This window comes from Lampetra planeri, chromosome 1 (genome assembly GCF_965212315.1).
Source record: "Lampetra planeri chromosome 1, kcLamPlan1.2.h2, whole genome shotgun sequence".
NCBI lineage: Eukaryota > Metazoa > Chordata > Hyperoartia > Petromyzontiformes > Petromyzontidae > Lampetra > Lampetra planeri.
The window spans coordinates 1,627,807-1,652,798 of record NC_136107.1 but is presented as its reverse complement, the minus strand read 5'-3'; the positions used below and the strand labels follow the sequence as shown (position 1 = coordinate 1,652,798).

General features: G+C 46.0%; 1 protein-coding gene across 3 annotated transcripts; it reads right to left on the bottom strand.

Moving 5' to 3' along the window:
- Nucleotides 1-1,381: 1,381 nt before the first annotated feature.
- On the bottom strand, nt 1,382-23,189 carry LOC144724540 (protein mono-ADP-ribosyltransferase PARP14-like). 3 transcript variants are annotated; one of them, XM_078603821.1, is made up of 20 exons: nt 23,105-23,189; nt 20,985-21,175; nt 20,548-20,699; nt 19,923-19,986; nt 19,417-19,602; nt 18,697-18,963; nt 18,096-18,329; nt 15,252-17,497; nt 14,841-14,957; nt 13,973-14,212; nt 12,248-12,469; nt 10,402-10,630; nt 9,475-9,624; nt 8,544-8,606; nt 7,574-7,744; nt 6,295-6,501; nt 5,022-5,630; nt 3,783-3,943; nt 3,316-3,496; nt 1,382-2,812 (listed from the first exon to the last, which is right to left on the bottom strand). In XM_078603821.1, exons 2-20 carry the CDS (start codon nt 21,154-21,156, stop codon nt 2,526-2,528), a joined length of 5,958 nt encoding a protein of 1,985 aa, XP_078459947.1. In that variant the 5' UTR covers nt 21,157-21,175; nt 23,105-23,189; the 3' UTR covers nt 1,382-2,525. The 3 variants fall into 3 exon arrangements, with proteins under 3 accessions (XP_078459947.1, XP_078460013.1, XP_078460091.1); XM_078603887.1 differs by having other exon boundaries at nt 23,087-23,176; XM_078603965.1 differs by having other exon boundaries at nt 23,063-23,138.
- Between the last annotated feature and the right edge of the window lie 1,803 nt (nt 23,190-24,992).

The following is a 24,992-nucleotide window of genomic DNA, read 5'->3' as shown; positions in this document are numbered from 1 at the left end:
CGACGTTCACAACTAGCAGAATGCCGTGCAGCTGAAAGTTTCCACAGGAAATGCATCTGACATATTGACTGAGATATGGTACCTGGATTTGTCCCCTGACCTGCCAGCGAGCCTTCAACACTTCACCTAACTTAAAAGTGCACATAGCCTGGCACAAGTGCCGTTACCGTCACTTAGTGGCGAACGGCGATCATTGTAGACTAGTGTCAGTGCTGTATTGTAGGGTGTCGTGTAGGTGTACTTAAATAACTGCAGATACACCACAAGTCTTATACCAAAAGACATATCTGTATAGCCTCCACATACTTTTGGGGCAAGTGTGGTTGGTGAGGATGTAATGAAGGTTGGCACGGCACACAAGGGGGTGGATGACCACCACCCACACCAACAATCTCACACATCTTCAGAACCATCTTATGGGACGTTCGCTTTGGTTCGGCAGTCCAAGGCTTGACGGAGGGCTTGGCCTCTTCCACGTCCACGACTTTGGCTGCCACTCACGGAGCGAGACGTTGGTTGCGCCCAAGGGATCGACCCAGAGAGGTTGCGGTCCTCTGTGCTGCCTCTGAATTCCGCTCGCCTGCCTACGCAGGCATGCCCGTGTGGCCTGCCTGTGCGCTGCTGCCCACTTGTGCATCACTGCCTGCCTGTTGTGACCACACCTTCGCTGCAGGGGTATACCCAGATACCTGACCTGGCCCGCTCTGCGGGTTGCGGCTGCCAGCCCCTCCACCTTCACTATTGAGTCTCTGCACCTCCATCCTTTCCTACCCAGAATGGCTCTCTCCTCACCCTTCTCTGATCTGCTCCTTTCTCTACAATCTCTTCCACCTCTCCCCAACCTCATTCATCCTTGCACCTCTTTCTTTGGCTCTTGGTTTAAATTCCTTCCATGTGGCAGCACCTGATCTCTGGCATAACCGAGCAAAAATGTTTGGGGTCAAAACCTCACCATATTCTTGTCCTACTTTACATCACTTTTTGGATCTCAATTTCTATGGAAGTTGAACTTCATTCGCACCGTATGTAGCCAACCATGCTAATTGGAGGTGCCATTAGCACGTGTGTAGGTGCCAATTGATCACTGCTTTGCAGAATAAGTTGTACATGTGATGTGTTCCAGTAGCCGTTCTGTGCTAGTTATGCCACATCGAATCACGACATTCTGTACTTGACCATGTAGTTGTTTTTGGATTCGTTTTTTTGTGCCGTAACTACGGTAGGTGTTTTATGTCTCCATCTAAAATGAACATTTATTGCCCAGTGGGGTTTACCTGTGCCAAAATAAAACCTAAATGCATAAAAAGTAATAATCCAATTGCTGATTCAGCATCATGCTTGTTTGTGTTTGCAATAACAGTTTTTACACAACACGTACAAATTAATTTGTGTACTTTATTCAAAGAGTATGTTGTGCATGTATTCATAAACATAAGATCGAATTAAATGTGTTTAGTTTTCTAACCTATAAATGTCATATTGCGATATTGCATACCATGCGCGTATTTATCTGTTAAAGAAATAATTGCCTTAGCCCCTGAAACAAGAATCCTAAATTATAAATCACTGAAGCATGTATACTTTGAACTGTGGGAACTAAGTCCGAGCCTTAATAAACTGCTGTAGGGTAAAAACCACGTGAAATATGCAAACATGTTATGTTTTTACAGCAAGTACTCAAATTCGATAATGCGAGTAGAGTGTTGTAATGATTTGTATAGGTGTCCGAAGCTAATTGAAGAAAACATACAAGTGCATCGAATCTGCAAAGGCAATGTATCTGCACCTGATTTTAAAAGGAATTTGACACAAGTTATGACTACAAAGAAAAACCTAGGATAAATTCACTTATGATAACAGTCTTAACATTACCGGTATTTTTGGCAAAATTGCAACTTTTCAGCACATTCACTTATGGCAGCTGTTGTCTACAAAACCAGCAGTCTACTACTGCACTTTTATGAATCACACTACGTTACTTATTACCAGAGGTGTGGACTCGAGTCATGTGACTTGGACTCGAGTCAGACTCGAGTCATGAATTTGATGACTTGCGACTCGACTTGGACTTGCATAACAATGACTTTGTCCCACCTCTGAGATGTGGACTCGAGTCATGTGACTTGGACTCGAGTCAGACTCGAGTCATGAATTTGATGACTTGCGACTCGACTTGGACTTGCATAACAATGACTTTGTCCCACCTCTGCTTATTACTGTCAATTATTACGATGATCACGTGACATGTTTGCTCCCAAGCTGTAAGATGCTGTACAGGTTAAATCTGTTTCACCATTGGCTTGTGGACTGTACAGCCACTGCATAGTTAATAGTAATCACAGCTTGCACAACAGTAATGTACTTAATCTAAATATCCTTATATCCAAAAAGAAATACATCAGTTATATGTGTGTGCGTGCTCAGCTTGACTACAACTGAGACCGCATCCTCGTGTTTCAGTCAAGCAAAGGTAAATTAAGTCATGCATATTCAGGTGACCAACACACGGTAGCCAATCTCCTTCATTACAATTTGAATTTTATGAGATGTTCGGGGAAGGCCTGGTTATCGTTAAAGATGACGAACATAGTTGGGTTGTTCATATTGTCCGTCACGCTGTCGTACAGCACGGAGTTCTGCTGGCCCTTGGTTGGAGGTTCGATCATGCCCTGTTTCCCCGTCGTGAAGTCACCGGTCAGCACCCGTGCCCGGTACATATATTTGCTGCCATCGCTCTCGGCTGGTGAATATGTCGGCTGTGCCGAGTAGCTAGCACTGACGGCAAAGTACACTCCATTCCCATAGCACGTGGCTAAAACGAGACGTAGAAAATGGGATTCAAAGATAACATTTGTCATATAGAATTATTCCAATACAGTATAAAACAATGCCGCAAAACTGTTTCACCCATTTGGTCTCTCATTTAGCCCTGCAAAGAGTTTGGCCGACATTCACATGGGCAACACAGTGCGTGGCACACTGCCATTAAATGTTGCGTCAGGCATAAACTTTATCGAACGTGTTAAGACTGCATTGCTACGAGGTGGGCCGTAGGTGACAGTACATATATACCCTATATGAATTTCACTGGTATCCCCATCTTATAAGTTGCATATCTCCAGGTGCATATACTCGATGTCCAGATGTCACAATGCAGAAGCCTCCTGGTCAAATGTCTTGAGACTCAATAAACATTCATATCCCCTTCTATCCCACATTTCACGTGCTTGTGCAATTGTCCACCTAGGGGTGGTGATATCAAAGATAATCGTGAAAATATCACTGGATGCAGTGGTGAGAGAACTAAACACTCACCATTTTTTCCACAGTAGCTTCTGTTGAATCCATTTGTGTTGACTGTATTACACGTGGTAAGTGCAGTTCCATGGAAGAGAATTCTTTCATTTAGCTGGGTGTTGGGTTTGTTTGCCTTATCCATCTCTTTTTTCTTTGTCATGTACAGTTGCCATAGCGAATGGTTCTGAATTTGAGTTATCTACAACAAAACAATACAAAAATGATGGCCATGGTATCTATAACTAGTGTGCTGTTCTAAGCCCATATTGGACATTCCAAATTCATGTACACGGGCGTGCAAGTGCACTGGATTTCTTAACACATTTTAAAGTGGGTGCAAAATGCAGCTTTCTGTTGTAAAAACAATGTAAATCCAAAAACATGAAGATTGTAACAGAGATACCTCTTTATAATACGACATACTTATTACTGTTATATTGGCTCTAATAGATCTCCTGGCTCCTTAACACAAACCAAAAGCTGACCTCTTCAATCTGAAAGCCAGGCTGCTTGGAGAGGTTTCCCAGAGATTGTGTGAAGTCATTTGCAATGCTCCGATACTTATGTGACGTGGAATCCAGTGGCACAGACAGAAAGCGACCCTGTCCCAAGTCACTCGCGTCCACCCACTCAATGGGAATAACGTCTGAAGGCACAGGGAGATAAATTTGCACAAACATGTGATCCAGAGCGTATAAGATGGCGTTAGTGGATCAAACAGATCATCATTTCTGTGACACACCCAACCCATGGGGCCTGTGAACAACAGGACAGCAAGTGTGTGTTACTGATCTCATTCATGGAGGTTTTCTGGGTTTTCTCACGCATGCAAAATACACATTTAAATGTAATTGGCCAAGCATTCCAAATATGCCTCTTAACGTTTGGAGATTCATACCACATTCCCATAACCACATTAACGAGTCGCAAACCAGGCAAGTGGGCCTGGCCCAGATTCCCATGCTGCCCGAGCCAGCACCAACTAGGCCGTGTGGCCTTCTGCATGGATTGTTTTGTCAGGGTGACCTATTTATCTGGACTGCCCAATAAAACAGTTCTATATATCATAGGGTCAGCACAGACGAAGAATGCACTGTCAGTGGCTTCTCTCACTTAGGTCAACCTCAGAGCATGTTTTTTGGTGAAAAACAGCAGAAAATTACTGACAACAGGCTAAAAGGGTGGGGTAACCTAAATCATGTCATGGAAATGGCCTCCAAGGGAGGAGGCAAAGGGAGTGTCGGTCTGATTTCTAAACGTAGTTTCAGCAGGCATTTCTACGTGTGCTCTTCTGTATGATTAACTCATGTTGAAATAGCTTTGTCACAAGCAGGTGTTGTGGTCTTCACCATACCCAGTCTCTTTTGCCTCCAGTGCTTTTGTTTACACATGGCACCACTATAGGTTGGGGCACAGTGTGTGGGGAGGGATAATTCAACATAATACGTTCTTGGGCATTTTCAAGTTTATCAAATTAGGTTTTCCAAAGGAACTACACCCACAGTGTTTTGTTTAAAAGCATGCTATACCGTTACATAATCGTATCATTACCATAGACGTTTTATTTATAGCTACCTGTAAATCACTCTGGTGCATTTCCTCTTTTGCAAAGGGACTCCTGTATGTGAAAATGCAGAGTACAGGAGACCGAATAGAAACTTGCCCTGTGCACCAGCCCTGCCTGAACTCTCCCACACGCATGGCACGAGCTAGAGGTCACTTACCTTCGGCCTTCTTTCTCTTAATTTGGAGAGTTTTTCCATCCTTGGTTTTGTACACCTTTTCAGCGACACTGACATGACCTTCATGCTTCTCCTCTTCTATGGAAACCACACCCTGGTTCTTCTTTGACGCCTCCTCAATCAGAGCATTGTACTTTGGGTTGAAGGCAATGTACTGCTCGTCTCGGAGGAACATCCACTGCACGTTCTTTGCCAGCATCTCCTCCTGCTGAGCACGATCCCTCCTCTTCCTAGTGTCATTCACCATTTCGTGGAGCTTGATTAAGACTTGGCTCACATCAGTGATGTTGCCTTCGACGCTGATTGTGTCTTGTGCAGTAAAATGTATCAGCACTTGGTTTTGATCTTTTAGTAAAGATATGGCCTCGTGCTCCTCCTCTCCAAACTCTGCAATTATTTCATCGATGATTTGCTTGTTGCATCCTTCGGTCGTCAGCTTATCATCGATCTCATCAAGGACCTTGCTGTTGATCTTATCTGAAGCTGAGTAAACCTGGATGTGGACTTGCTTAATCCCCATGTTCGTCTGAGTAGTGTGGTTATCTTGCTCCTGCAGTTCACTTCCAACACTAAAATATGATTTTAATGTTCCTGTGGAATAAAAAATATTTGAAAAAAAGTGGTTTGTAAAAGGGAAGAAAAATTCATAAGCGTCGATTCTGTAACGCTTTCCAACATGCGTTTGTCCTCGGAAGCATTTAACTAGCTATCAATGTTAAGAGTTAACCCATGCGCCAGATGCACAGGAAGCAGTTCGTCCGTGGATATCGGTGAGACAAAGGGGGCACGCCTCGGCTGGCAGCGATGAGAAGATAAAGTGGGGTCCTCGCACTGTGTTGGTTCTCTATTGTTTGGGCGACTATTAATTTATCCTGTTTTCAACAGGGCAAGTTCTAAATAGCAACACAACTGTATACTAAACTGTGGTACATGTTGGATCACCTTTATGAGCGTTATCATGCACAGGCTGCAAGACAACACGTCTCAGATTGTGGTTCTGCCAAAAAAAGGCACCAGGGCGAGTGCTTGAAGCACTGCATTTGTCTCCAAGTTTTAGGCAACAGTTTTATGAATATGGTCAGTTTTTCCAAGTCCTTAATAACAAAACAACTTTATAGTAAAGTTTAATTCATATTGTATCATCTGAATAGGAGTAATCGTGCCCCCCCATCCCACGTTACAGACGGACAGAGCTAATGAATAAAGGCTTTAATCTCAAGTTGTTTTCATACAGTGTATTTGGACTGCCTCTTACTTTTCATTAATGAGAACAATCCTCTTTGCTGAGGACCGGGTTTCTTCAGTCGGTCCTGCAGCTCACGGTAGAAATCCTGAAGCATGTCCACCTCGAAAATGATGACTCTGACACATCGCAGCTTCTTGGGTCCCTTCTGAACTGAAAACTCGGCCACCGCATCCAAGATGGCCGAGGCAGAGTCTCGGGGCGAAAGGCGCCCACCACCTTAGAGACAGGCGGTGTGAGGGGCATCACTGAGCGGCCTTCAATTATTTACAATGTTTTTCAGAAAATAAAGTAATTACGCTTTGGAGTGATTCTTAACCTGGCTCGAGTAGCGAACGGCTACGGAAAATTACGCAAAGGGGCAGCGTAAAGTTACCCAAGATTCTGGACCAAAACTCGTGTCCCCACACACGCTCACTCTCACAAACACAAACATCCCTCTGTGTAGCCTTAATATGCATTTGGGAGAAGTGCTGTTAGCGAGAAGCACCTAGGAAGTCCGGCACGGCATACGAGGAGGTGGGTGGCCAACACCACGCCCGGCCACAATTGTTTCCCCCTTTGAAATGTTTACATATCACACCAGGTATTCATTTGAGGCGGAGTTAACCTATGGGAGGCCCAAGACCGGTTCAGATCGTCAATCGGGTCACCGGGTTCATAGCGCTGCATGCTAACCGCTGTGCCAAAGCTCCCCACACATGTATACATGTAGAATTTCTTTCGCACCATACATAGCCAACCACACTTATCCGAGGTGTGGGAGGATAACAAGCTAAACACAGACCCGGAGACACAGACACGAATACACTCATGCAGTTGGGCAAATTCTTGTCACGAATTTTGGCAGTGCCACTGGATTTCCTCGTTCTCGATAAGTATAAGCAAGGCATTGTGATTTCTCTCTCAGCTACAACGCATTCCCACCGACCCACCCGGGCCCACGGCGATTTTTGGTGTCCTCATAACTACTGCCAATTACCGCAAATTTACCGCAAGTACCACAAAGGCCCCCCACCGCAACCAGTCACCAAAGCTGTAACCCCCCCCCACTCCCGCACCCTTCTCAAGCCTCCCACAAACTCTCCCCCGACTCGTCGCTGGCCTATTGCACTATTTCCCACACATGTGCCTGCATTTGTAATTGAACAATAACAACATTTTAACTGAAGAGCTCAGAGCAGAGGCAATTGTAACATCAGATAGCACGTAACAGCCTCACAGAACACAGGGAACATCCACGCCATACACAGCACACTGATCACATTCTCAAACGCTCTGACCTACTCACCTGTTCCTAGAGCCGGTACAGAGATGGAAATCATGCCCAGATCGTCGCAATGACCCAGGGCATTGAACAAGACCTGGCCGAGTTCTTCCCTGGAATTGTTGAATACAACGTGGACAATCTTCTTGCAAGGAAGATCCCCAGAGCCAGTCACTGCAAAACCCTCATTGATAACTGGAAACAAAAGACGAATACACGAGTGGCTCAACAATTGGTAAATTATCACAAGAAATAAAGCACACCAAAAGGAATAAAAGTATGAATTAGTTTAGCATATTACAATTAAAATGCATATATTGGGTGTGGTTGTGGCACAGGTGGTGCATCTGCCAGTCATCTCAGTCAATTCATGGCACCTGGATCCATCCCCTGACCTGCCAGTGAGCCTTTTGGCACTTTCCATGGCCTCGGAGTGCACCTGGCCTGACACAAGTGCCGTGGTGACATCGCCGCCACTTAGTGGCGAGTTTCAGCTGTTGCTGTTGTGGAGGTGTGTAATCTAACAACTTGGAGCTGGGGTTGGATTGCTCACACAGAATGACGCAAAATGTCTGACACATGCATAACTATGCAGTGCCTGCAGAAGACAGGAGTGCAAGTACAATATTTACCTGTCTGTGCAATGTTTAGGTACTCTCTGGTTCTTTCGGTAAAGTCACGTAGATAGAAAAAAAACACGACGTTTCGGTCGGACGTGAAGACGGATGCTTGTTGCGACCAAAACGTCGTATTTTCTTTTATCAGAATTTTTTTTATCTACGTGACTTTACCGAAGGAAACGGAGAGTATGGATTCCTGCAGTCACGAAAGCTTCAAATCAACAATGTTTAGGTGTTACAGTTAAGCGCGTATGGATTTTATATTGGCACTCCAGTTCTATGCTATGTTGCAAATTAAATAATGCATAAATGAGCCTAAACACATCTGATAGTGGTGTTTTTGCTGAATGTGAGATAAGTATTACATTACATACCTGTTTTCTTGCAGATAGATTGGATACGTGGGCCAGCAGCTTTCATGATCACAGAGGAGACACCTAAAGGGCAGGTGACAGGGTTTGACCACACAAGTACTGGTATGAAGTCAAAGTGTCTCCTTGCGCAATGCCAGTCACTGCATAAGACGATTGCTGTTGACTTCCCACAAACCCAGAGCGATACTTATTTTGTTGACCACATAGTATGTACTGTACTGTATGTATGTTGAACTTATTACATAGCCAACCGTGCTAATCGGAGGTGCGGGGGAATGACAACAAACGAAGCACATGTAGATGATAGGTTTCATTTTGGAATATAATTTTCCACCTTCCAATTGAGTCAGAACCATCCAGCAAAATGAAATGAATGTGGACACTAAACACCACTTATATGAATGTTTATTATTATTTTACTATTTATTGCATAACATTTTGGTATATGTATATGGTTTAAACTGTTTAACACGTAGGCTTACGCGACCAATATTAACCATAAGAGATTTTTGGGTAAAATCGCGTGAATATAGATGTGTCGTTAAATCCACCACCACCTGACACAGCCAATTAGAATTGGCATGTTTAAGAATTGGCATGTTTTGTTTACGTAACAAATCTTACTAATTGGTTGTGTCGGGCGGTGGCGGGTTTAATAACACATTTACATTTACCCGATCTAACCCAAAAACCTCTATTATGAATATGGTTTAAACTGTTGGAAGCCTGGTTTGTTGAACACAAACATCACCATGTAAGCAGCAGAACCACTGTCCACTCATACATCGCACCAAACATAACAATGCGTGCGCCTCCCTCTGTATAAACCTCACAATAACTCAATTGCAAGCAGACTAGCTGTTTAAGCTCTTGTATTGCTGTTTGTACTGCCCACGATGGCATGACTTACACCAAACATGCCGTCTCTCACCTGAGCCATGGCTGAACTTCTCGTCGGTAGAGTTCACGATGGCATCCGTGCGTTCCTGCACGATGTTTCCCTGCTTCACCACCACCACCACCTTTCCAAACTTCATCTGCAGCGTCCCCAGACCCTCCTCCTTCAACTCAGAGTAAAAACCTATAATCAGTCCAACCAAACAGAACAAAATTACAACTTTATTCATCCTTCAATCACTGTAAGAGTAGTTTGCAGCACTAATGATGATAGTGGTGGCAAAGATGTTGATGTGGATGGGCTGTCAGTACAGATGAGGTGACAGCGATTGCCACCTTATCTCAAATACACAACGGATATCATCGCGAGGCAGACTCACAGATCAGACTTATAGGAGAGGAAGACACTCACTGACAGATAATTAATGGTTACCAACTCTCAGGATATACTTGCTTCCGCTGAGCATTCAAACCCACATATAGAGAGGATCTTTGGCCCCTCGGACCTACCACCAAATCACCATGAATGCTCTCAATCTTGTCAGATCTAATATGCTGGGGATCAAGCCTGATTAGTGCTTGGATTGGTGACCACCAGTCACATCAGGTGATGTATACTGTACTTATGGTTGAGAGGGCGATAAGGTTCCAGATGGCAGTCCAGTAATGGGAGCGATGCAAAGTTTGATTTGATCAACTTGCCGAATTTGATCTATGCATTACAGCTGAGTCTTATCGCACGTATATGTGGCACTTCTCCAGGTTCTCTGGTTTCCTCCCACAAGCCACACATGCGTCAATGGAATTGGCCAAACATCCTAGTTCAGCCGGTCCTGAAAAACAATCTTGAGCCTTAGTGAGGCTTCCTTATACAAATAATTGACATTTTAATAGAACCTGGTGTGGTCAACATTCCCACTCTCTACACAAAACATTCACTCCCCTCATTCTCCTGTTTTACCATCATTTCCTTGGGGTTCTTTTGTGAACGAAGGTGAAGCATCGCTCCCTCCCCGAGCACCTCCTCTCCTCCCGTCAATGATTTCAAATTCTTCTTCATCTTCTCCTCTGCCACTGCCTTTCACTTCTTCTTCGCTTCCTCCTCCTCCTCCTCTAGCATCGTCCTCTCCTGTTGCTCCTCTTCTCTCATTTTCTGCTGTTCTTAGCTTCTGAAGTTCGTTGTGGAAAGCCTAGCAACAACCACATTTATATTTGCATTAATAAAATTAGACTCGTGTCGACAAAATCTAATAAGAACAGGACCCTGTGGGGTGGGCTGGTAGGACCAAACAATTGAATGGCTATAATAAAATGAAATAGCAAAAAATGGCCGCCAATAAGTGGATGCCCCGTGGCCCCGCCCTCCACCCGCGTAACCCCGCCCTCCACCCGCGTAACCCCGCCCCGGCCACCCGTGGCCCCGCCCCATCTCGGTGTCCCCGCCCCCAGCTCGTTGCCCCGCCCCTTACCGCCGTAACCCCGCCCCAACCCGGCGTAGCCCCACCCTCCACCTCGTGCCCACGCCCCCTGCCGCCGTTGCCCCGCCCAGCCCCGCATAGCCCCGCCCCCTGCCACTGTAGCCCCGCCCAATACACCCCGAGCGGGGGAGAGATTCCCAGGCCTGGCTCGGCTGTAGAGCCGCCGACGAGGGGGGGGGGGAGTTGTTTTTAATGTAAAAGCTTTAAATTTAAATGTTTCTATTAAAAAAACATCAGGGAATGTAACATTGTTAAACATTAACTCCCTTTCACACACACGGGGGAACTATACGAAGGGAGAGCTTGAGGCCTAGGTCTAGGCTTTAGGCCTAGCTGTAGGCCTTAGGCCGCCGTGAGTTAATTGTTAATATAAATGTTGCTATTAAAAAACATCAGGGAATGTAACATTGTTAAACATTAACTCCCTTTCACACACACGGGGGAACTATACGAAGGGAGAGCTTGAGGCCTAGGTCTAGGCTTTAGGCCTAGCTGTAGGCCTTAGGCCGCCGTGAGTTAATTGTTAATATAAATGTTTTAATTATTTATGTAAAAGCTTTAAATGTAAATGTTGCTATTAAAAAACATCAGGGAATGTAACATTGTTAAACATTAACTCCCTTTCACACACACGGGGGAACTATACGAAGGGAGAGTTTGAGGCCTAGGTCTAGGCTTTAGGCCTAGCTGTAGGCCTTAGGCCGCCGTGAGTTAATTGTTAATATAAATGTTTAAATTATTTATGTAAAAGCTTTAAATGTAAATGTTTCTATTTAAAAACATCAGGGAATGTAACATTGTTAAACATTAACTCCCTTTCACACACGCGGGGTTACGATACGAAGGGAGTTTCAGGCCTAGGTCTCGGTTTTTGTAGGGTCATGCCAAGTGTTTGCAGTAGGGGGCGATGTTGCTACACGGACGGACGGACGATATAATCTATTGGTGGCTGGTCCACTTCGTTCCTACCAGTATAATGGTATAGTAAAGCAGTGCACTCACTAGGAAAATCACTAGATGATTAGTATCGGCTGCATGAGCTATAGTGTGGTGGGACTGCCATCACACTGTTTTTAAATACTTTAAAACGTAGTTTGACTTTTTTTTTTTACTGCTTTTTCTGTTTAGTTTGTTGTCCTTCCACCACACCTCCGATTAGCAGTTGGCTACGTACGATTTGAAAGAAGTTCAACATACATACATACAAACATCCTCGAAGAAGCAATTTTCCAGACTGCATTAAGGCTTCAGCAGGGCTCAAGAAAAGGTTATTCACCTCATATGAAAATCATTCAACTCTCAACGAAGTTTTTAAATATAAGAACTCACTGCGAATGTTGCATCATCCTTCCCGTACACCATTAGCCGAACATTCTGAAGCCGAGTGGTAGGGTTCTGTTTGCTGAACTCCACAAATTCATCGAGCATTAACTTGGCCGTGATGGGCTTGGGAAAGTTCAAGTTGCCAGTGCCGATGGCCGGAAAGGAGATGCTTTGGTGGTTTGATGATTGAGCCATCTTCAGGCAAGTTGACACGATTTGGCTCAAAACCTTGTGAGGGAAAAAGATCACATGTAAAAGTTTAACCCCACCGGCCAATATGTACCATTAACTCGATTCAATGGACGATTGTAGCTTAGAAATTGTTACCGTTCTTTTGAAACGTGCGTCCCAGGAAAAGCATGTTTATATTCCCCCCTCATGTTCAAACCAACCAACCAGACGGGCCAAATTACAGTGCGTTGTTCTAAGGAAGTATCTCCAGTTGCACTTAAGTGGATAACACATCAGAGTAAATTCTTACATAGCCCACTCTAACAAGAGTGATTGATCAAGGTAAAACATACACCATGACCGAAACAGTGAAAAGGGACCTTCAACAAGTCGCAAATTGACAGAGGCCTGTAAATTATTACTTTCGTTTTAGATCCATAGATACAGTAACACCTCATTATTTCGGTATTTGATCATTCATATTTGGGGATAATTCAGCACCGCTGCGCTTTCGGCATATGTACAGTGTTGGTAATTCGCCATGAGCCGAATTACCATACCGAATGGTCCAATTTTGGCATATACGTGGAGCGAGGTCACGCACCATGGCCAAAACAATCACTCAGTCTAGTGGCGGTGCGTGTGGTGAGCGTGAGTGCTGACCTGTTGCTTTGGACTTTACCTTGTTTGTGCACTGTGTGCACGCCAACCCTCCCATAAATACCGTCTACACCTACATCAAGAAGTAATATAAAGGGACTTAAGTATAAATCCCTTAGTTTGCGAGACAAATTCAAAGTTTTGGAGATAATTGAAGCAAGTGTGTCAATGGTTACTGATGGAAAATGTGACTTTTTTAGGAAAATATTTTTTGGAAAACAAATTTGTGCATTTTACCATAATGTGTCAGACAAGTACCCTACAACAAAATAATGATGCAATTTATAACGCACGCAATATTTTACAGACATACACGAGTGTGACTTTTATGCATGGAGCGTTCTTACAAGCGAAAACTAAATGTGTCCTTGTGTAGTTTGGACGTGTTATCAGTGTGAAGGAGAACTCTGAAGTTTAAATATGTTTATGTATATAAGGATGAAATTCATTCGGCAAAACCGTAATACTGAAAGCGTGATTATAGAGTTTTATAAACCTAGCTCAACATTCGAATTAGAATTACAAACAAATCCAAATTTCAATGATAGTATGTTGTACAATACCATACATTAAAAAAAGGTGTTCTTATATTGCATGTATTTTATGGTTATTAAAATCTTATTACAGCCTGCCTAACATGATACAATTCAAAAACGACACGTAAAGAAAGCCAAGCTGCTTTGGAAGTGGGACCTGCTTCCTCAGGAGTTGCTTAGCATGCCGAGGGTGAAATCTTTTTCGATGCTTAGCACATGTGGACACATCATATGACAAAATGTGTTGAACATTTCCGTTGGAGATCTTAATGGCGATATTTGGTACTATTACAACATTATCGTCACCTTATATGAATATATAAATGATGGATTATGATCAAAAACTAAAAATATATGACCATACCTTCTCAGTTCCTCCACCTTCTTTCCAGCTACAACACACAGTGTGGTAGATCTCTCTACATGCCAACTTGCAGCCCTTGGTTTTCACTTTCAAGATGTTTCCAACTCCCAGGGACCCTCCTCCTGATCCATCATCCGTGAGCTCCTGCAGCCGTGGGCCAGCTTTCCGAAGAAGAGCTGCAGAAACTGCTCCTCTGGTCAAGTCCAGATCATTGGCAACCGTGTTCACAATGACGTCCACCTGTACCGAACAGCGTCATCGCAATCGTTAAACCTACAGACATCGCTCTGCCGGTCCAACGAGACCTAAAAGAATCCCCACCCCATAGGCCGAAATCCAGGAAACTTTTCCGGATGCGTGCCTCTGCTCTAGCAGCCAAAAATAAAAACATCGGCCTGCACTGGATGGATTCGTGGGTGGCTATGGACTTGGCAAACAAGAACCTCATTAAGGACCCAACTGTGGAAGTGCTGGGTCCCATGACAATTATGGTTCACTCTAAACCACAGTCGATAGCTACATGGGAAATGCTCGTCCAACTTCGACAATTGGAAGATCAAAGAATTGCCGCACTGTGAGTGTGGTAAAGTCCAAACCATCAAAGACATCACCGACGAATGCCACCGTGCATGTACATCTTGGCGGTGTTGCTGCAATCCATACAGAGTCTACTGCCTCCTTGGGTTGGTAAACAAATGTTGCCATTCAACTTTACAACATTTAAAAAGGGTTGCTTTTCCATTCTGCCATACGAAAGAACAAAAAGAACCTCCATGACGAATCTGGTTGCAGGAGTATAGGATGGCCCGGTGACTGCATGGACACTTTGTGCAAACAACAGCTGTGGAATTTATTCCGTAAAACTTACTTCTTCCTCTTCCAGATTCCCCTTGACCAGATGTATCTGCAGGCCCTCTTGTGTGTGGTATTCATTGGGGTTGGGTGGTTGTGTTGTCTTTTTGAACGTTTGTAATTTAGCAGTTTCCTGTTGAATATAGTACATTTAACTAAATCACACATTAAAACAAAAAATATAGTGAATAAAATATCATTGCTGTTACCTCGCAGTGTCATAACTGAATTTTATTGCACCAACAAAGTTGATACGAGATTACACTGAGGATTTCCCCGTGCAGTAGTGTGCCTGCACACATGGCACATTTGGCTGTAGCAGCTGTTGTATTAATCTCTGCATTGCCCATTCTGAACCTTAATAGTGCTTTCACAACAGCATCCACAGCACCTGCATTCCTCGAATTTCAAACAGCACCGTTCTTACCTCTTTTCTCTGCGGTGGACTAGTCCGGGCTTTCTCTTTGACACTTCTGTCCTGCCTTTCACTGCTGCGCCATCTCCCAGGCTCAAATGAGTTCGTCACGTGGGAGGCGTTGGTTCCATGCTGGGAAAATGACGATCCGGCAACGGCACGGTCCTGCTGCTCAAATGTGTTTTCGAAGGCCAGCTGCATTTGATCCACTGTGACACTGTCATTGTTAATCAGCTGGATGGACCCGAGGGAGGTCGGGCGATATGCAGGATCTTCACAAAAATCTCGAACAGCCGACATGATTGTGCTACAGCACAGGGGCAAAGGGAATCCAAAGATTCCAGAACTTATGGCCGGTATGGCAATAGATGTAAAGTTATTTTGCGCTGCAAGCAAGAGACTAAGCTCCACAGCTTCCTTCAGCAGCGCCTTTTTAATACGAGACCGAGAGGCATCCCATCGAGGGCCAATGGCATGAATCACGGCCCTGCATGGCAGGCTCCCTGGTCCCGTCATCACTGCCTGACCTTCCTGGAAAGGACCATCATTAAGCCTCACCTTCCTGTTGCTTTCATCCTGAAGGTCTTGCCCACCTGCTTTCAGCAGGTCCTTTGCCAGCCCACCGACATGCCGCAAGTCCCCATTGGCAGCATTGACCACCACATCTACAGGGTGATACTGTAGGTGTCCCTTCAGTACTGACACCGTTATTCCACACAAGGAGGTTTCACAAACCACATGAGCCTTGGCGTTTTTCTGAGGTGCCGTATCCTCGTGATCTCGGGGCTGGTTGAGGAGGATTATGCACTTCTCTGTCGACTCCAACACTCCCAAAAAAAGTTTGCCTCGCCCGTGCAAAAAGCTGGCACAACCTGGCTTTTGAATGGTCCTCTCTTGACGCTTGATGTTTTTGGACATGTCTCCTATCAGTTCTATAATTCCATCTTTGTGTTTTGTTTGTGTGGCGATTGTAAAGCCATTTCTATCATTGTCTAGTTCTATTTTAGTGCCATTTGGCAGCATGCTTTCCATGTCCCCATGTGTTTTGAGGTATTGTAGGACTCCCTTAGATTTTATGGCAATAAAAAATTCAAGTGCTGCATTCATGTCCATTAACTCTTCTACTTGTTTAGCAACACGCTGGATAACATCTTTATAGCCAGTTATGAGTACCTCACTCCCACTGGTCCACTTCATTTGGAACTTGGCGTCAGTTTCGATTTCACTACATTCTTGAGATGCTGTCAGCTCTTCCTGGAATTCTTCCCACTCCTTTACATTCTGATTCATGTCAAACCCTTTCATTGCCTTCACTTTCACCTCCACAAAGGTCATGTTCAGAAGATCCTCTGCTTTGCTCAGATCATCTTCACTCGCACCAACAATCATGATGTCATTTCCCCTTTCTGAGATGGATGCATCTATGCCATTTTGGCTGAAGGTGTTTTTTATGAAAGCATCACGGTTCAGCTGTAACACAAAGGCTTTAAGTTCTTCAGAGATTAACCAGGGCTTCTCACTGCACTGCAGCATCATTTGCAGGATTTTGCTCTCAGCTGCTAAGGAGTCATCCTTTGGGCCTTCCACGGTGATCAACCTCTTTTTGACATTAACGTGAAAATCTACTTCAGGAAAGTCATTCTGCAAACGCTTTTTAAAGTTGGGCATCAAATGAACAAGTGTCTGTTTGACATTCACTTCCCCCCGTCGTAATTGTTTTATTTTTTTAAGGTCCTTAACAACATGTTCTACATCCACTTTCTGACCTATTATGCTTATTTTAGTTTGTTGTTTGTCCGGTATAATCTGCACACAATTATTCTGACCTGTAGAAAGCTTTGCCACAAGTTCATCAAATATATTCGCATGGATGGTTTCAGAGTAATGCATATATCTTTCAAAAAAATGTGTAAACTCATTGGAGATGGATTTTGACCATTTGCTTTTCAGCATGAAATTGGCTTTTTGGCTTTCGGCAAAGGCAGGTGAAACCTTCATGACGTCCTGCGTGGCCCCACTTGGCCACTTGAAGGTGGCCATGTGATTATTCAGAAACTCTTGCAGCTGCTGAGATTGCTCTGGTCGCGCTGTAATGAACTCCATCAGCACGGGATCCACTTTTAGGTGCTGAGGCTCAGGTGCCTTGAAGCTCCCTTCATCCCAGGAAAGCAGCGCCAGCCCATGCGCCTCGTAATAGCGGTGTGCTGTGACGATCATCTCTTTCAAACGCAGCTCGCTCTTCAACACTTTCTCAACATCTGTAATACCAAAGAGGAATGATGTATTAGTAGTTTTGTTCAAAATAATGTACATTTATAAAAAATATTTGGAATAAAAATGCCAATGTACCTAAAAATGAAGTGTATAGGATGATTATTAGGCCAGGGACAGAGATGGGAATGCCGAGATGGATTTTTAGAGTAAGTAGAAGGGATCACGTAAGAAACGCAGAAGTGGGATGATAAGCGAAAGTAGTGTCGAGAGAGAAGATGAGTGAGAAGAGCTGGAGATGGTTCGGAAATGTCACCAGAAAGTCGTAAAATTACGTAAGAAAGAACACTAGAGCATGCAAAACTACTGTGGAGATTGAAGACCGTGGAGAAAGAGGACTCAAAAAGAGGATCCCACCGAGCAAGCGGACCCCACCTCGTGAGACAAATCCTCGGAAGAAGTGGAGGCAGGAAATCATTAAGCAGATTCGGAAGATCAACTCCGGCACCACAGCCCAATGTAGAAAATTGGCAAACTCTGCTCCGGCACCGAGGACTCGGGGCCGGCTCCAGAATGGCAGTCTGGCCAACCCTCCCCTCTATATACATCTCAACAATGGAGAGCCTCAGTCCATCACCACCTTACCCTCATTGCTCTGGAGACGGACGACCGCCGCGCTGCATCCAGCCCTGAACTCCACCTCTTTCACTTTGACGGCAGGCCCACTCCTGCTCTCCAGGTAAAGCTCCAGGTAGTCCCTGCTCACGCCCTCAGGCAGATCCTCCAGCAGCACGCTGCTGGTGAGCGGCAGCTGCTCCGCCTTGATACTCATACCGGATAAGGGCTTCATGCAGCAGCGACCTATGACGGCTTGTGTGTCTGTGAAGTGACCAGTAATTTTGTTAAAATTACAGCATTTAAAAAAAAAATAGTCTCCACGAATAAAATTTGGATTTACATTGCAAAATGTTTAAATTTAACTGCTTCTCAAGATGATATGCACAACATAAATCAGTTGCAAAATTAAATATTGATCTAACCCCCAGAATACAAAAGTTCACAAAGGAATGATAAACACCACACAACACACCATCTGCACAGAGATAACTTGTGGTAAAAAAAATGGTCCACTAACCAGCACGGTTTGTCACTTACTAGCTGACTCATGCCAATTTGTAACCGTGCAGAACTTCACTGGTGTGGCTTATGAATACATACACGCCAAGTAATAACACTGAAATGTCACCTGTGTCGGAGGAGAACGATACCACTCTGCAGGAGTCGTCGTCTGTATAGTTGATGCAAAAGTCGTCGGTGCCACTGCAGGTCTCCACGTAGAGGTTGAGGAGGTTGCTATCCGCCTGCTGCGCGAAGCCTCGCAGCAGCACCCTGCGTGGATCAGGCTCCAGCACTTGGACCACGTGCTCCACTCGGGGCTTCTCCACAAACTCCGAGCACACCAGCGGCTTTTCGGAAAACGTGTGTTTGGGGCGTGACAGGACTCGCCTGGCCACTGCTCAGCCACCAACAACAAGATCAGCACCATTCAACTCCGCCATGACAATAAAGTGTTGGGCAACTGTGACATTTAGGAGGATGCACAAACTAAAACCAGCTAGGACATCATTAAGCATGCAATTCGATGCACAGCTTGGCAGATAACACAGCCAATTCATTGCTCACCCGATTAATATGGCTTTGCAACATTAAAAGCATGTGCCAAGATTATTTTCTATTGCTGTGTAGCTCAGAAGAGCTCTTCAAATGTGAACTACCCCAAGACTCCTACATCATCTATATATATAAACACCCAGGTCTGTCACCCAGGGTGGAAAATGACTGAACATATTTACAGTTTTTGAGGTCTTTTAAAAATCTTGGAATTTAGTAGCATTATTGTGTAAAACACCGCACCCACGATGTGAAATGCAGCCCAGTGCTATTGTAAAACAGTTTCAAAGGTTACCTGCTGGATCTGCAAAAGTAATGATCCAGTACTGTTCCCTGTCCTCCACCTTTGTGACCTCTCCTCCTCCAGATCGTTGCTCGTTTTCAAAGTACATAGCCACAGTGGTCGAGTCCAGGGAGTCCACCTTGTCGACTCTAATGGTCGAGTTACCCTCAGGATCCTCTTCCTTTCCCCCATGTGATGCTGCACAATGGGGCATCACATCAGCCATTTTAATTGGTCTGTATGAGGTAACAGCAGGAGTGACCCATCCACGTAACATTACACCTGCTCTCAGGCAGATATTGATATTTAAGTGTAAATTTAACATTTAAATCCACTTTATAAGCAAATAAATGACAATTTACTTTCGTGTAACTTTTTTTTACAATAAAAACATCACAAGTGTTTATCAAGTGGATGAATATATACATCACAATTAAAATGTCTTGGCCTTATTAAGTAATGTACTACGACAAAATATGTCACGCGTGCAGACTAACACGCTTTTCCGGTAAACTCACCGACTGGCAGCGCTGCAGTCACTGTCTTGGCAGGACTTTGCCCAAGAGTTCCATCGGGCCTTCCCTATCAAGAAATGTACACGAGTGCATTGACACAAGCACAACATGACCATGGCACACTACTCGATGAAATTCTGGGTTAAAGTTTTTCTGTGATGAAACTGGATTATCATGTGTCGTTATTCTGGTCACCTATGATTGGACCAAAAAACATAATGAAATTAGATTGTGTGCTTAATTTGGAAAACTTCCAGCTCTTGACAATTCAAAATATTTGTTCAATTGCCATTTGACAAACATGTAGTATCTTTGTAGCAGGGCAGATGGCAAGGTACTGCCCCCTAATATGGATACGGTCAGTGGAAGATATTTTAGAAGGCATTTTGTGACATCTCTTTTTGCAGACCATTCTTCGACACAAGGTGGCACACTGCTCTGCGATAGAACCAACTAGACTGTGTCTCACGACTTGACACCAATCAGAACACAAATGGTGAAAAGGCGAATTATTTTGACAAAAAGACAATGACATATCGCCAATACATTGTTGGAAACGCACGCCTCTGGTGTGCGGTAAATATTTTGAAGAACATTTATTCATTGCCACTGACGCTGAGCTGCCCACCGTGTCGCGTCCGGTGACTCTCGTCGGTGTGGTGCCTCCTACTCCCAGAGGAGACTCCTTGACTTCTCCATCGGAGCGAGACACCTCCAGCTCACACTGCTGATGGTTGATCTCCAGGACGTGCTTCTGCACATTCAGCACCCGCTCCAGCACTGCGCACACGGCAGCGAGTCAAACAAGTATTGTGGCATTCTTTAATTTGGACGAACAGACACATTACAGTGTTTGTGTAATTTACGTGGTGTTCAAGTTTCAAGTGAATGTAGTTTAACCAGATAATAAATCAAGAGACCAGGATCATCTCATGGACTTGCAAACTCAATTTCCCTGCACAAGAATACGGGGTATAAACCGTGTGGGTTGACGAGGGATGCCACTCGTCCACTGAATGTCCCCCCTGGCGTGGCACGTGTCAGGGGTCGATGTCGGGGCCTCACCGCCCTCCTGCTTGAAGCGAAGTCGTGCCCGGCCACCGGGCAGCAGCGCCAGCTCTTCGCATTCCCCACCACCCGACAGCTTCTTGCTCTGGAAGTACTTCTGAAGCTTCGTCACCACCACTCTGTCGTCCGCAGGGACAGCGGGGAGGCCCTTCACCTCCAAATAGGCCATCACGGTCAGGCCTGCAGCACTGCGGGGGTTAGAGGGACAGCCAGAGAGGGAAGGGGGAGCAGGGCAGAGCAGAGCGCAATGATTACTACAGCTCGGAGAGACCCCTGCTATTGTATCCTGGTGTTCTTTAACTCATTTTTCAGAGGCAGGGGAGCCACATTTGCCGATAAGACGACATCAGTGTGAGGGCCGCCACACCGCTTCCAAGGGGTGTTTCACTCTGTGCATATTCTTCTTCTTGGTTCTTTCGGTAAAGTCACGTAGAAGGGAAATAAAATAATACAAATAAAACATAATAAAATACAATTCTCTCTGTGTGCGCACTAAAGGCCACCTCCAGGGGCCGCCAGTGACCCGCGGGCCTTGCAATGAAGGGCATTGCTGTACCCTGTCCTGACCAGACCGTGACCTGACCAAACGTGATTTTAACCCAGCCCAGACTAAGCTAATCTGGCCTCACCCGGCACCGACCTGACCCCTGCCCGAACACCACCTCGCCTCATCAACAGATATAACCCAAACCTGGTTCTCACAGAACCCAGCCACGATGTGTGTGTGTGTGCACCGAGTCTCCACTTGGCTTAGCCTGACACAAACATCACAGGACCTTTCCTAACACAAACCTTTACCAAACCTTTGCTGACACAAACCTTCACCAAAACTTTCATGACACGAACCTTCACTGAACCTTTCCTGACACGAACCTTCACCAGACCATTCCTCACACAAACCTTCACCAGAGTATTTCCTCACACAAACCTCACCAAACCATTCCTGACACAAACCTTCACCAGACCATTCCTGACACGAACCTTCACCAGACCTTTCCTCACACAAACCTTCACCAAACCTTTCCTCACACAAACCTTCACCAGACCTTTCCTCACACGAACCTTCACCAAACCTTTCCTCACACGAACCTTCACCAGACCTTTCCTCACACGAACCTTCACCAGACCTTTCCTCACACAAACCTTCACCAAACCTTTCCTCACACAAACCTTCACCAAACCTTTCCTCACACAAACCTTCACCAAACCTTTCCTCACACAAACCTTCACCAAACCTTTCCTCACACAAACCTTCACCAAACCTTTCCTCACACAAACCTTCACCAGAAACTTTCCTCAAACAAACCTTCACCAAACCTTTCCTCACACAAACCTCACCAAACCGTTCCTCACACAAACATCACCAAACCTTTCCTCACACAAACCTTCACCAGACCTTTCCTCACACAAACCTTCACCAAACCTTTCCTTACAGGAACCTTCACCAAACCTTTCCTCACAAACCAGTGGCGACTCCTCCAGCCCCTACAGTCTCCATTCCCCAATCTCTCCTCTCTCTCCACCCCCCGGCTCGCTCGTCCACTCTGCACAACAACAACCTCCTGCAGTCCTGCTGCTGTGTGACCGCCTTCAACACCCCGTACTCCTCTGCCTCTGTGTGTGTCCCTTGCATGTACGCGTGTCGATATGTCTGTGTCTGTAGCCCGTCGTCTCTGTCCCTCTCGCCTCGCCTCTGAGCTCCACTGCGCATTTCTCTCTCTCGCGATTTCCGTGTTTGTGAAGCTGTCTGCCCGTAGTGTTGCGTCTGCGCCTTGCACTATCGTCTTGTCTGCGAGCCTGTAATTACCGTGTGTCCGTCTGCCTGTAATTACCATGTGTCCGTCTGCCTGTAATTACCGTGAGACTGTCTGTCTCTTCGTGTCTATTTGCGTGTCCGTGTTTCCGTCTGTCCCTACATCCAACTTTTCATGAAGTCTGGTTTCCGTGTCCGTCTGTGTTGTTTTCCGTCTCTTGATGTGTCTCTCTGTTTCTGTGTGTCTCCGTCTGTGGTTCTGTCTGTCTCTGTGTGTCCCCGTGTCCCCCTCTACCTTCCCCGTGTGTCCGCGTCTACCCACCACGCTCACCACCACCCCGCTCACCCCCAGCACCACGCTCACCCCCAGCACCACCAGGCTCCGCGCGTCTGCCCCCGTGGACCGCTCTGCCGCCCTCCGCCTCGCCACTGCAACAAGTTGCGGCAACCGCAGGCCGACCGACCCCCACCACCACCACCCCCACCCCCACCACCGGCACGACGAGACCGGCGACGTCGCACGGACGAGAAGAGAAGGAGGAAGAGTAGGCAGTGGTTTCGGTTTCGTCATCGCTGGAAATCCCCGCTTCCTCATCCGCCCCTCGGCGTGGCGAGGCCCCTGGCGCGCACTCCTCACGCCGCCCGCATCGGCGCTCGAACCCCCGAACCCCCGAACCAAGGCGGGAACCACCACGCCCGGGGGGGGGGGGCTCCTCGGAGGAGGGGGGGAGGGGGGTGAAGGGGGGAGGGGGGGTGAAGGGGGGGAGGGGGGTGGTGAGGAGGGGGAGGGGGGGTGATGAGGGGGGGGATGATGAGGGGGGGGGTGATGAGGGGGGGGTGAGGGGGGTGATGAGGGGGGGAGGTGATGAGGAGGGGGGTGATGGGGGGGGGGGTGATGAGGGGGGGGGTGATGAGGGGGGGGATGATGAGGGGGGGGGTGATGAGGGGGGGGTGAGGGGGGGTGATGAGGGGGGGGTGATGAGGAGGGGGGTGATGGGGGGGGGGTGATGAGGGGGGGATGATGAGGGGGGGGGGTGATGAGGGGGGGGGGTGATGAGGGGGGGGTGAGGGGGCGATGAAAGGGGGTGAGGAGGGGGTGAGGGGATGAGGGGGGTGAGGAGGAGCCGCGAACTTGCAGGCAGCAGTCACGCGAGCCGTGCCGGATGGAGCGGTGGGTAGGAGATGTCAACTACCTCGCCTGGTAGGCAGGAGATTGTGGGTTCTATCCCGAGTGTCTCTCATTATCATCACAGTGGGTAGGAGATGTCAACTACCTCGCCTGGTAGGCAGGAGATTGTGGGTTCTATCCCGACCCAGACAACGCCTGCTGCTGCTGCTGTCTATTTGTAGTTTGCGTGTCTCTCTCTCCTTGATTGTGTGTTTTTTTCCTCAGGGTCATCCGGTTTTCCCCCTCCACATTTAGAAATGTGCATTGAGAGTATTTGGCTGCTATAAATGTGCATATGATAAGCCACTTCGTTGGGCTATCATGTGGCCGGGTCGTTACTGAAACAGAGCTGTCTGTACAGCTCAGTGGGCCTTACCGGGTCAAATAAAATATAAAGTTTATAGTTTAGTTTATATTAGTGGTGATTGGCGTCTGCTGCTGCTGATACTACTGCTGCTGTTTATTTGGAGTTTCCATGTCTCTCTCTCCCCATTGCCGCGTGGTTTTTATTTTTAAACGCTTTTATTTAACTCACTGTTGTTGCTGTCGTATCCTCAAGTCTTGTAACTCAATTTTAACCCACTTCCCAATGTGGTATCGACTGAAAACTCGGTATACTCATGTCATAGTGATGACAATACTATATATATATAAAAAAATAATTTTAAGCATTAATTTTCATGTTATGTTTCGGCTTGAATCGAATTGTCCGCGCTCAACTGACGTTGGCTGTCAATCACCACGGCCCCTTACGTTATGGCAAGCCTCGGGGTCACTTCCTGGAGTCGTGGAGTTCTGCCATTACGAGTAGGGTACATTCCATTAAAGCGTGTTCTTTTTAAAAGTATTTTTAAATATTACTTTTTTTCTTCCTCCGGGTCCACCGGTTTTTTTCCCTGCACATTTAGAATCAACTTCACGCGTTTAGAGTATTTGGCTGCTAGAAATTTCCACAAAAGCCACTTCATTGGCTATCATTTGTGGCCAGGTCGCTTCTGAAAAACACACATGTAAACACGAATTGGCAAACACACATGTAAACACGAATTGGTAAAAAAAAAACACCTCGACCAATATAGGACCA

What these genes read in the sequence shown, in the direction of transcription:
- LOC144724540 (XM_078603821.1), bottom strand. Translation starts at nt 21,156, where the DNA reads ATGGCCTATTTGGAGGTGAAGGGCCTCCCCGCTGTCCCTGCGGACGAC. An exon ending in AAGGTGGAGGAACTGAGAAG is followed by an intron (nt 12,470 to 13,972) that starts GTATGGTCATAT and finishes TTCCCTCACAAG; the next exon opens with GTTTTGAGCCAAATCGTGTC. An exon ending in AGAACCCCAAGGAAATGATG is followed by an intron (nt 9,625 to 10,401) that starts GTAAAACAGGAG and finishes GACTGATTATAG; the next exon opens with GTTTTTACTCTGAGTTGAAG.